At 45.8% G+C, this 12,879-nt stretch overlaps 1 protein-coding gene across 3 annotated transcripts in view; it reads left to right on the top strand.

Moving 5' to 3' along the window:
* Nucleotides 1–7: 7 nt before the first annotated feature.
* shq1 (SHQ1, H/ACA ribonucleoprotein assembly factor) overlaps nt 8–12,879 on the top strand; it is a 120,582-nt gene continuing 107,710 nt past the window's right edge. For 2 of the 3 annotated variants that reach the window (XM_062969709.1, XM_062969711.1), the window contains exons 1-2: nt 8–247; nt 12,270–12,452. In XM_062969709.1, the coding sequence (XP_062825779.1) occupies nt 108–247; nt 12,270–12,452 (323 nt within the window). In that variant the 5' untranslated portion in view covers nt 8–107. Of the gene's footprint in view, nt 252–12,269; nt 12,453–12,879 lie in introns of all 3 variants that reach the window. The other variant, XM_062969710.1, reaches the window with a different exon arrangement.

Raw genomic sequence — 12,879 nt, 5'->3', positions numbered from 1 at the left:
TCCCTTTTTCCGCCAACCTCTTCCCCTCCTACTGTCATTCTCTATCTGACTCATGATTGGATGAGATTCGCCAATGATTTTGATTCCTAGTTAGACACAGGAGGAGAATGCTCGAGTTGTCAGTTGTCGCAGCCAATAGGAATGCGCGCATCGCCGAGGAGGGCCGGACCTACAGCTGCGGGGCGGAGTCAAGGAGCCCGAAGCGCGTGAAGCAGCGCGTGGAGTTGCTGGCTCAGTTGCCTCAGTGGTGGGTAAGGCGGAGGGTTGTGTTTTGGTGCTTTGTAGTTATGGTGTTTTTTTTCCTCTCTCTAAAGACGTTTCCAGCGGTGTTTATATATCTGTAGAAGGTCCCGGGTGAGAGAGTTCTTTCTCCCACTCTGGACCTTCCGCAGATATATAAGCCTCCCTTGCTTAGCTTTTCCAATATACCTCACAACCTCTGAGGATGCATGCCATAGATGTGGGCGAAACGTCAGGCGAGAATGCTTCTGGAACATAGCCATACAGCCCGGAAAACACATAACAACCCTGTACGTTTTAATTCTGTTTTTGATGTTTGTATACATATATATGTATGTATGTGTATGTATGTATGTATGTATATATATATATATATATATATATATATATATATATATAGGTTTAAAATTGTGTTGCATGTGGTTTTACTGTAAGCCCCTCCCGAGTCTGTTTTGTAGAGAGAGTAAGCGAGTATAAAAAAAACATAAGAACAACAACAACAATAGACCTAGGTTGCTGTGAGTTTTCTAGGCTATATGGCCATGTTACAGAAGCATTATCTCATGATATTTCGCCCACATCTATGGCAACATCCTTAGAGGTTGTGAGTTTTTTTGGAAACTGGGCCAGTGGGGTTGATATACAGTAGAGTCTCACTTAATCCAACGTTCTGGATTATCCAATGCATTTTTGTAGTCAATGTTTTCAATACATCATGACATTTTGGTGCTAAATTTGTAAATACAGTAATTACTGCATAGCGTTACAGCGTATTGAACTACTATTTCTGTCAAATTTGTTGTATAACATGATTTTTGGTCCTTAATTTGTAAAATCATAACCTAATTTGATGTTTAATAGGCTTTTCCTTAATCCCTCCTTATTAGCCAACATATTTGCTTACCCAACATTCTGCCGACCCGTTTATGTTGGATAAGTGAGACTCTACTGTATTTATTTTCTTGATATTTTATTTAAAATTTCAAAGGATAACAATAAAAGTGGGGGAACATTTATGGTTATAGAAAAGTAGGAAATTCAAGGGGGGAGAGGGTAAGCAGGAGAAAAAAAAGTAGAAAAAAAGTAAAAATTGTTTGACTTCTATCCATATCTATACCAGGTTGCATCCGGGGAGGAATCTTCCCCCCGGATTAATTTTCTTCCATTTGTAAATCTGCTTCTCTATGCTAAAATAAATATCCCAGGATCATTTTTTCAAAGCCTTTGTACTCTTGTCTGCTTGAGGCAAGTGTGAATGGTGCAATTGGCCACCTTGAGTAGCATTGAATAGCCTTGCTGCTTCAAAGCCTGGCTTCTTCCTGCCTGGGGGAATCCTTTATTGGGAGGCGTTAGCTGGCCCTGATTGTTTCTCATCTGGAATTCCTCTGTTTTCTGAGTGTTGTTCTTTATTTACTGTCATGATTTTAGAGGTTTTTTTTTAATATTGGTAGCCAGATTTTGTTGATTTCGTGGTTTCCTCCTTTTTGTTGAAATTGTCCACATGCTTGTGGATTTCAGTTGATTCTCTGTATAGTCTGGCATTGTGGTTGTTAGCGTGGTCTAGCATTTCTGTCTTCTCAAAAAATATCCTGTGCTCAGGTTGGTTCATCAAATGCACTGCTATGGCTGGCTTCTCTGGTTGAGTTAGTCTGCGGTGCCTTTCATGTTCCTTGATTCGTGTTTGGGCAATGCTGCATTTGGTGGTCCCTTGTTAAACTACCACTCCCAAGACCCTGTTAAACTACAACTCCCATGACTCCATAGCAGTTAAAGCCATGTCAAACTAGATTGATTATTCAGTGTAGAAATGCACCCTCAATCTCTCCAGGCCTCTTCACATTACAGTCAGCCCTCCATATGCATGGGTTTGGCGTCTTCAGATTCAAGCAATCAAAGCAGTGTTAAGCTGCATTCAATCTGTAGTATAGATCAGGCCTGGACAAACTTGGACCTTCCGGGTGTTTTGGACTTTAGTTGCTACAATTTGGCTGTTAGGAATTGTGAGAGTTGAAGTCTAAAACATCTGGAGGGCCCAAGTTTGCCCCTGCCTGGTTTAGTTTAGTTTGTAGGCTGAACAGCCTTTGGGATTACTGCCTTAAGTATTTGAATGCTGACAGCCAATTAGAACTAACTTGTAAGAATGGGACTAATTGGAAAGTGAAGCTGTAGCTGTAGGCCAGGAGAAGTTTCCTAAACTTTTATCCTCAGAAGCATGCTGGTTCTGATAACAGTAATGAGCTATGGTGACATTTAATTTCTCTTTTCGGTAGATTAAACCATGTTGTGTTTCTAAACTGCAAAGTTTGAAGCAAATACTGCTGTATTTCTTTTAGAAAATGCTATTCATAACCATTTGGAAAAGTTTGATCTTCCAGAGAAGAGCCAACAACCTGTTTGTTTGAGTAGAATCTTCTCATATGGTATACAACCAAATGCAATATGCAAGGCAATGTTTCCAGTTGTTAGATTTAACCTATTGTCTCTGATCTGTTAGGAACAGGGAATATGCCAGTGCACAAAATAGCAGAGTTTCAGAAGTATTTTTCAGTGCCCAAATATATATATATATACTCTCCCATAAAACAACTACTTTTATGTCATGCACTCAAGAGACAAAAATGAAGTAGGCTTTGGCAAAATAACATATTTGATTTACTCACAATCTTCATGTGTTCAGCATAGTACAGGTACATAACTTATCTGTCCAGTTACAGATATGTCTGAGATAGTTTCTCTGTGCAGATGTCACAGGGCATCTTTCTTAAAAACATCAAACAAGCGTTTGTCTTAGCTGTCCAAAGTCTAAGGCCCCTGCTACACAACTGAATAAAATCCCACATTATCTGCTTTGAACTGTATCGTTCCAATTTTAGTATATGTGCTGCCGAAGCGACTAATTTTAACCTTTTTACTCTGTATTTGTCTAGGAGTGGGTTATTAGGCCGCAGGTCAGGATGTTTTGTATCTTTACATGGTTTTATTGTATGTATGCGTAAGTGTGTGCGTATTGTATGTTTTACATGTTTTGATATGGTCAAAAGTGACTAATCAATAAAGAATTGTTGTTGTTGTTGCTTTGGACTGGAATATATGGCAATGTGGACTCCGATAACCCAGTTCAAAGGAGATATTATGGGATTTTCTGCCTTGATATTCTCGGTTATATGGCTATGCTGAAGGGCCCTAAGAAGAATCTAAAATAGAGTCTGAGGTCTGAGCAGTCTCAGATCAGATCATGTGGTCTGCTGCCCCACCCCCCACAACTTCTCAGGAAACATAGAGCAAAATAAGATGCATACCAGAACATATGTACAAAACAGTAAGCAAACAGAATCATAGATTAACAAATTACTAGAGGAGGCCCCTTCTACACTGCCATATAATCCAGTTTATCAAAGTAAATAATTCCAGATTATCTGCTTTGAACTGGATTATATGAGTCTCAACTGTCATATAATCCAGTTCAAAGCAGATAATCTGGATTTTTATGGCAGTATAGAAGGAGCCTTAGATTCTATGGCACCATCGATCGTAAAATGCACATTAATCTCAGTACCACCATCATGAAAATAAGCTTTATATATAAAAAGCACCAACAATTCTAAGGTGTACCCTGTTTTTAGAGATGCTTATCTGAAGGGAAGTGCATCTTAGAATTGAAGGAATATAGTAAATGAAATGTTGAGCACTGACACCATGTTATTTAGAATTGACTTGTAGGTCTGGGACTATGCATCCCATTTTTAGAGATGTTTATATGGGGGTAAAATGCATCTTGAAATTGAAGAAATAACAGTGAATACTATGTTGAGCATTGAGAGAATGCCACGCATCATTAAGTTTACCAGCAGCCTTTGCTTGTGTGATTTGAATTCAGATCACTATGTAACATAATTTGAAAAACATTATGTTCCTGGTTTGAAAGTGTTATTTCCCATTTAGTTGTGTAGTACATACTTTGAAAGTAGTTGTTACATTCCAGAAACTTTGTTTTTATGGCTGATACAAACTATGTTGAATTGATTGAGACTCTATGAGATATTCATTGAAAAACTATAGCAAAATGTGTTGCAAGCCTTCCTGCAAAAACAAAGTTTTTGCAGTTTAATAAACTTTTTCCATGTTTTCATGATAGAACCAATTAGAAAATAACATTTATAAACCAGGAACAAATTGTGTTACATAGTTTAATATAATAATAACAATGTAATACATTTTATTTATTACCAGTCTTTCTTGATGGCTCAAGGCGGGAGGAATAACAAACATATGACAATAAAAATACAATACATCACATAGATAAAAACACAAAACATGTATAAAAAACTTGTACCAAACACAGATACAGAATTGACATATACAGTAGAGTCTCACTTATCCAACATTCGTTTATCCAACGTTCTGGATTATTCAATACAGTCTGCCTCCTGCCCGGATCCACAGCTGTTTCTCTAGGCAGCAAGGGCTGAACTTTTTATGGATTTAATTTCCAACATTGTTGTTACTGTAAGTTCATTTTATGCAATTCTATCTATTTGCAGTCAATTTGTTAGTAATCAACGTTTTTGTAGTTGAGGGTGCTTTAAATGCGATTTCCTGCTTCTTGGCAGGCGGTTGGACTAGATGGCCCCTGAGGTCTCTTCCAACTCTATGATTCTAGTCAATGTTTTCAATACACTGCGATGTTTTGGTGCTAAATTTGTAACTACAGTAATTACTACATAACTTTATCGGGTATTGAACTGCTTTTTCTGTTGATTTGTTGTAAAACATGATGTTTTGGTGCTTAATTTGTAAAATTGTAATGTAATTTGATGTTTAATAGGCATTTCCTTAATCCCTCCTTATTATCCAACATTTTTGCTTATCCAACATCCTGCCGGCCCGTTTAAGTTCGATAGGTGAGACTCTACTGTAATAGCAATAGAATGTAAATCAGGGACCCTCCTACCTTAGTGCTCGCCTCTCCCCCTACGAACCTGCACGATCTCTTCGTTCGTCGGGGAGGCCCTCCTCTCGCTCCCACCTCCGTCACAAGCGCGGTTGGTGGGGACGAGAGAGAGGGTCTTCTCCGTGGTGGCCTCCCGGCTCTGGAACTCGCTCCCCAGGGAAATCAGGCAAGCCCCCACGCTGGTAGCATTCAGAAAGAGCTTGAAAACCTGGCTGTTTACTCAGGCCTTTAGTTAAAGATTGCTCATCCCCATAGCAGTCTGTATCTGTGACCATTTCTGTACCGGTTTACACTTTTTACATATGTCAACTTGATAAAGACACAGGGTCTATTCCCATCCCAATTTGCACTTCCAAGAATTTGCAGCACTTTATCAGTCACCTCGTGTTTACAATATTTATATGGTGCACCTTACCCAGTCTACTTTTATAACCTCTCCATTTTAATCCATGTTTTTATTAGCTCTTGTCATTTGTTTTTACTGGCTAATGTTTAAATTTTATAATTGTGCATGTTTTTTGTCTATTGTTGTGTTTTATATTGCTATTGTTTTTATTCGGGCTTGGCCCCATGTAAGCTGCCCTGAGTCCCCTTTGGGGACCCCTTTGGAGAGACTGCGCCTGCGCGGGCTCCAACGGAAACTCTTCCCAAGCTGAAGTTTTAAATTTTGGCGGTAGCCACGCCCCCCATCCCCGGAGGGCATATAAGGCAGCCCTGGGCGTCCGCTCTCCAGTTCCTTTTTTTCCGCCGCAAGGTTCACTTCGGATTCTCATGTCTGCTACTCGCTTCAAACGCTGCACTCAGTGTGCCGCTAAAATCCCTGATTCTGACGGCCACGCCAAGTGCCTCTTCTGTCTCGGAGAGGCCCATGTCGTCGGTACCTGCCGTTTCTGTCTAGCCCTGACGGCTCAGGCAAGGAAGAATAGGGCCGCGAGGCTCAGAGCAGCGCTCTACGAGAAATCGCTCGCCCCCGAGCCCACTCCGTCGACATCGGGCGCGACGTCGACGCTGAACCCGAGAGCGATGTCGGCACCGGCAGCTAAGGCTCCCTCAGTCTCGTCCAGGACATCCAGGGCATCCAAAACAGCTAAGCCCGTCAAACCGCCGTGCACGCTCACCACGGCCACTATGTCGACTCGTTCCGGTAGAGTGGGTCCCTCCTCGACGTCGAGCTCTGTGGCCTCCGTGTCCTCGATTCGATCCCATCTCGGGTCTCCTCCGTCGACCTCCGCGATGAAAATCGCCTTTAAGAGGGCCCACGAGGAAGCCCGTTGGACCCAATCCGACTCAGCAATGGTCCCTCCGACGCTGGGAAAATCTCTGAGGGTTCCTTCGAAACAGCCGCTTGCTAAAAAGAGGGCGACCCAACGCTCTTCCTCTTCTGCCTCTTCTAAGAAAGACGCCCCTTCCTCTTCGGCGACATCTTCTAGAAGATCCTCTCCGATCGCTCCCGCCCAGCGGCCTCGACAACCCTCTCCTCGACAACTTTCCGATGGCGAACTACAGGACTCACCCCACCACTCCACCCAAACAGTGGTCAGGGTGCCATCGCCTCGGCCTGCTGCCGTGCATCGTCCGTCCCGCCAGCAGCTTTTTCCCCCGACCTCGACACCGGAACGGGGTAGACAAACCACCCGCTTGGCTCGGGCTGCCCAAGCCTCGGCCTCCAAAGAGACTCGGCCACAGATCGCTCCTGCTCTTGAGGCTTTGCCTCCACCAGAGACTGTGCTGTCATCTCCCCCTCAGTCCCCTCAAGGGGCTGAGGACGATGAGATTGATATTGATCGTCCTGACTCCGCTCTCTCGGCCTCGGTGATATCCCTTGGTCTCGATCTCTCTCCTCCTCACGACGCATACGAGGTGGATCCTCCCTCGCCTACGGACAATATTCGAGCCTTCTCGGACCAGATGGTGAGGATGGCCGATGCTCTGGGTTTAGCGATCAAGCAAACTTCTAAGGCGGTCTCTGACCCGGTTTTCAAACGGGTCCAAGCTCAAGCCCCTCCAGCCACACTGTTGCCGTTTCTGCCTTACCTTCTGGATGTCATCCAAGCATCCTGGAAGACCCCTTCCTCGATTCCTCCTACCTCAAAGAGAATCGAATCCTGGTACCGTACCGATGACGATGCCTTGGAGTGGCTTAAACACCATCCCGACCCGAATTCCATGGTCGTCAAAGCTTCACAGACCTCCGGTCGTGAATCAAATACACCTGCAGATAGAGAAGGCAAGAGGTTTGACGCGGTGGGCCGAAAGCTCTACTCTGGGGCCCTCCTACTTTGTAGAATGGCGAACTATGGGGCCTGTATGGGTGCATACCAGCAGATCCTTTGGGAGAAAGCACAGACTTTTTTCTCGAAGTTGTCTGACGAGGACCGATCTGTACTGTCCACCCTTCAACAAGAAGCCGACTCGTTATCCCATCATCAAATTCAGGTGGCTAAACATACAGGTGACACGGCCGGTAAGATGATCGCCCATGCCATTGCCATTCGTCGCCACGCCTGGCTGAGGTCGTCGGGTTTGTCTTCTTCCTCCAGACAAGTTATTGAAGACCTTCCTTTCGACGCTTTGGGTCTTTTCAATTCTGGCACCGACGATAAACTCAAAACTAACCATAATTTTAAGGTTCTGGCTACCAAGTGTGGTGACCAGCCTCAAACGCACCGCACCAGATGGTTTCCTCAGCGCTTCCGACGCTTTCCGCCCCCGTCTTACCGTCACCAATCCTTCAGGCGTCCCTCGGTTTCAAACAACCAGAACCGCCAACAGCCTCGCCGCTCCGCCCATCCGCCAAAACAACGCGGTCGAACCACTCCCACCTCTGGTCAGCCCCATCGGCGTACCTGACGCCACCTCTCTCTATCAAGACTCTTTCTCCGGTATCGATGCAGGACTCATTCCTCTACATCCCTCCCCTCTACCACATCAACCTCATGGCCTCTTTTCAGACCGCCTGGCTCCTTTCTTCCATCAATGGGAGTCTATTACTTCGGATGCTTGGGTTCTCCGAATTGTTCGGGAGGGCTATGCCTTAGAGTTCGAAGAGCTCCCGCCCACGGGTCAGATCCTTCTCTCCAACCCTTCTCAGGAGATTCTCGCCGAAATCGACATCCTCCTCGCCAAAGGGGCTATTCAGCCTTCTCCATCGGTACAGGACCCTCAAAGCTTCTTCTCCAGATACTTCACGGTCCCGAAGAGGGGAGGGAGGCTCCGCCCCATCTTAGACTTGCGTGTGCTCAATACCTTCATACGCCCAACCAAGTTCAGGATGGTGTCCATCGCCTCCATCCTTCCTATGCTTCAGCGTGGAGACTATTTCGTGTCCATAGACTTACGAGACGCTTATTTCCACGTAGCGATCCGGAAAACCCACAGACGCTTCCTTTGCTTCAAGGTCCTCGACCAAACCTACCAGTTCACCGTTTTACCCTTCGGCCTCGTTACGGCCCCAAGGGTTTTCACCAAGGTCGTCGCTGTGGTCGCTGCCCACCTCAGGCTCCAGGGAATCACAGTTTTTCCATATCTGGACGATTGGCTTCTGGTCGGGTCCGACCCTGTCCTCCTCCGACGTCACGTGGACACCACCCTCAGTCTTCTAGACTCTCTCGGTCTCCAGCTAAATCCCGACAAATCTCACCTCTTTCCGTCGAACAAAATCCGCTTCATCGGCGCCTTGTTCGACTCAATCTCTCAAACTGTCTCTCTCCCGCTCGATAGGTTTCTCGCTCTTCGCCAACAAATCACTCTCTGCGAAAACAATCGGAGAGTTCGAGCCCGGTCCATCCAGGTACTCATGGGCCACATGGCCTCTACAGTTCTAACGACCCCGTTTGCCAGGCTCCACCTTCGGACCCTGCAGAGATGGTTTATAGACGTTTTCAAGCCATCCCGCCACCTCAATTCGAGGTTCCTCTCCATCCCGCTCCATGTTCGTCAGTCGCTTTGCTGGTGGAAGTCCCTCTCCAATGTTTGCAAGGGCCTCCCGTTCCATCCGACTCCCCCCTCGATTACCATAACCACGGACTCCTCCAACTACGGCTGGGGAGCCCACATGGACGGTCTCACCGTACAAGGTCTTTGGTCTCGTTCCGAGAGGACCAATCACATAAACTTTCTGGAACTTCTCGCCATCTTCAAGGCTCTGAAAGCCTTCTCCCGCCTGATCTACCAAAAAACTGTCCTCGTTCAATCAGACAACACAGTGGCAGTCTTCTACATCAACAAACAAGGCGGCACGGGTTCGAGGAAGCTGATGCTTCTCTCCTCTCAGCTGTGGGCCTGGTGCATAGCCCACAATATACAGCTCCTGGCAGTTCATCTTCCCGGGATCCAAAACAGCTTGGCAGATGCCCTCAGCAGGATGACGAGTTCCTGCCACGAGTGGATGCTCGATCCCGAAACTCTTCTTTCTCTCTTCCACAAATGGGGATACCCCACCCTGGACCTCTTTGCCTCTCCCCAGAACGCACAACTACCTCGATACGGGGCGAGACTTCCTCCGGCCTCCTTTCCAGGCTGCCTGGGAGACGCTTTTCTTCTAGACTGGTCATCGAAACCGATCTACCTCTTCCCGCCTTTCCCTCTGATACCGAAGGTCCTGCAGAAACTCCGGTCGATATCGACGTCGGCGATCCTGATAGCCCCGGCCTGGCCTCGACAGCCTTGGTACCCAGCCCTTCTTCACCTCTCCAGAGGGACCTTTTTCACTCTGCCTCTTCTGCCACACCTCTTGTCCAGAGAAAACGGCCAGATCCTGCACCCGGATCTCCCCTCTCTACATCTCACTGCATGGAGAATTCTCGCCTAACCTCCCTCCCGCAAAACCTTCAGGAGGTTCTCCGCGCAGCTCACAAGCCGGCTACAACCAGATCATACACTTATAAAATCTCCCGCTTCCGCGCCTTTCTTCGGTCCCGAGGAATTGCTGCCTTCCTGACCTCGATACCGATAGTGTTGGACTTTCTTATGACTCTTGCAGACCAAAAGCTTTCTCTTGCCTCTATGAAATCTTACTTGGCCGCTCTTTCGTGGTGTTTCCAGCAACATGGTAAACCATCCTTATTCTCTGATCACCTTGTCAAAACCTTCTTGAAAGGATACAACAATATCTGTCCGCGTCCCAGCCGCCTACGCCGGGCTGGAACCTCGAGCTCGTACTTTCCCAGCTCACTTCCTCTCCCTTCGAACCTCTAGCCTCGACCGACCTACGTCTTCTCTCGTGGAAAGTAGCCTTCTTGGTGGCTATAACTTCGGCTCGCAGGCCCTCAGAACTGGCGGCCCTTAGGGTCGATGAACCTTATCTCCGTTTCCACCATGACCGAGCCATTCTCCGCCCGGACATCACCTTCCTTCCCAAGGTGGTCTCAGCCTTCCACCTCAACCAGGACATTGTTCTTCCTGCTTTCTTTCCAAACCCCTCGTCTCCCCTTGAACGGAGACTACATCTCCTCGACGTGCATAGGGCACTTCTCTTCTATTGTGACCGTACGAAGGACATTCGAAAGACTCAGAGACTCTTTATAGCCCATGCCCCAGATAAACTGGGCAATCCTATTTCCTCGCAAAGGTTGTCTCATTGGATTGCACAGGCTATTGAACTGGCTTACGAACTGGCCAAGCGTCCACCTCCCCCGTCCGTCCGTCCGTCCGCGTTCGACGAGAGGCCTTTCCACGTCAACTGCCTTTCTAAGGGGCATTCCCCTGGACTCTATTTGTAAGGCAGCAATTTGGTCTAACCCCCTTACTTTCGTGTCTCACTACAAGATAGACCAAAAAGCCTTGAAAGACTCAGCCTTCGCTAGATCGGTCTTATCATCCTGTCTGTCCTGAGGTTCTCTGACTCCTTACTTTTACCCCTCAGAACTTACCTTCCACACGACCCCCTAGAGGCTCCTCCTCGTGGGTCTTTTCGCTGTAGATGCCCCTATGTTTGGTCATCTCGTTATGCTGCTTCTATGTTCACGTTTGCACTGTTTTTCTCTCAAACAATTGTGCCTTATGTACTATTGCCTCTCTCCCCATCGGGAATGATGCTCTGTACTCGCTCACTCTTATTTGAAATTGTTTATTCCATGACCTACCGAGTTCCTTCTCGGCGTTATGCTTGTGTTTACTTCTATGGTTCCTTCGGACCATGTTATTTGTGATTAATAAAGATGTGTTTGGACATCAACTTGTTGTCAAGGTTTGCCTTGTCCCACCATCCGGGACCTAAGCGTGCTAGTCTCCATTAGTGTGCATTCACAGAGTACACGAAGAAAAAGGACAGGTTGCTTACCTGTAACCGTGTTTCTTCGAGTGTACTCTGTGAATTCACACAAACCCGCCCTTCCTTCCCCTCTGGCAAACCCTCTTCCTTTCTCGTTGCCTTGGCGGCGCAGGAACTGGAGAGCGGATGCCCAGGGCTGCCTTATATGCCCTCCGGGGATGGGGGGCGTGGCTACCGCCAAAATTTAAAACTTCAGCTTGGGAAGAGTTTCCGTTGGAGCCCGCACAGGCGCAGTCTCTCCATTAGTGTGAATTCACAGAGTACACTCGAAGAAACACGGTTACAGGTAAGCAACCTGTCCAAACTGCAGCAAAAATTCAATGCCATAAAGTTTCAGCAATAAAATTTTGGTCAGGTGAAGCATTGCTGCATATTACTGTATTTGCCATTCCCCTTCATTTCTTTTTTCCTGCTGGGAATTAACAAATTATGCAGAAGAGGGAGTTTGGATCAGTGAGGTTGGTGATGGTACTGTAGGCTGTGATGAGGGTTTCTTTGTTCATGATTTCTGAGAGCTTGGATGAAATAAAACTTCCCTTGAATACCATGGCAGAATAAAGGTGGAATAATAGCATACCTTATTAATATCCCAAGATAATAATGCTCCAGAAACAAATTGACCTTTGGAATAATTCAAAAATCCTGGTTTTAATCTCAACTCCTCAAATTAAATTTCCTGATCAAACTGAGGCACCAGTTAATCATCTTAGGCTTTACTTAGACAAACATTGTTATCACATTGAGATGTTCATTGCCATTGATACTTATTTACATGTTCTGAGATGATCTTTTATTTCCATGACACAGTTTTTCAAGAGGTGTTGCTGATTTTCCAAGAATATTCAACATGATAACACCGGCATTTGAGCTGAGTCAAGATCCTGATTTTCTTACCATAATGATCAGAGTACCATATGCACGAGTTTCAGAGTTTGATGTCTATTTTGAAGGAACAGAGTTCAAATTTTATGCAAAACCTTACTTTCTCAGGTATGTAATATCACTTGGTCAAATTCAGTTTTTACTGTCTTGTCTGGTACATTAATATGCATTTCTAGGAATGAGTTTTTCATGCAGATCCATGACAGAAAATCCATAATAAATGATAGACTCCATCACACATGAACTAAACTCAGATGTAACAATGGTCTGTGGTGTTTACTTGAATGAAATGCAGCAAGCATTGGAAATCAACCCTGGTTTATTAAAAAGGTATGGGTTGTACCAGCGGTGTCAAACTCATTTTCATCGAGAGCCGCATCATCCTAATGGTTGCCTTCAAAGAGCCATTAAATCTATGGAAGGAGAATCCATGGATACAGAGGGAAACCTCAGTTCGAGTCCCCAGATGTTATTGAACAACAACTCACATCACTTTTGCTTACTTGCCATACAGACTGTGGATAATGGGAACTTC

This window comes from Anolis carolinensis, chromosome 2, assembly GCF_035594765.1.
Source record: "Anolis carolinensis isolate JA03-04 chromosome 2, rAnoCar3.1.pri, whole genome shotgun sequence".
NCBI lineage: Eukaryota > Metazoa > Chordata > Lepidosauria > Squamata > Dactyloidae > Anolis > Anolis carolinensis.
The sequence above is the reverse complement of the archived record's forward strand: the minus strand, read 5'-3'. Positions and strand labels throughout refer to the sequence as shown.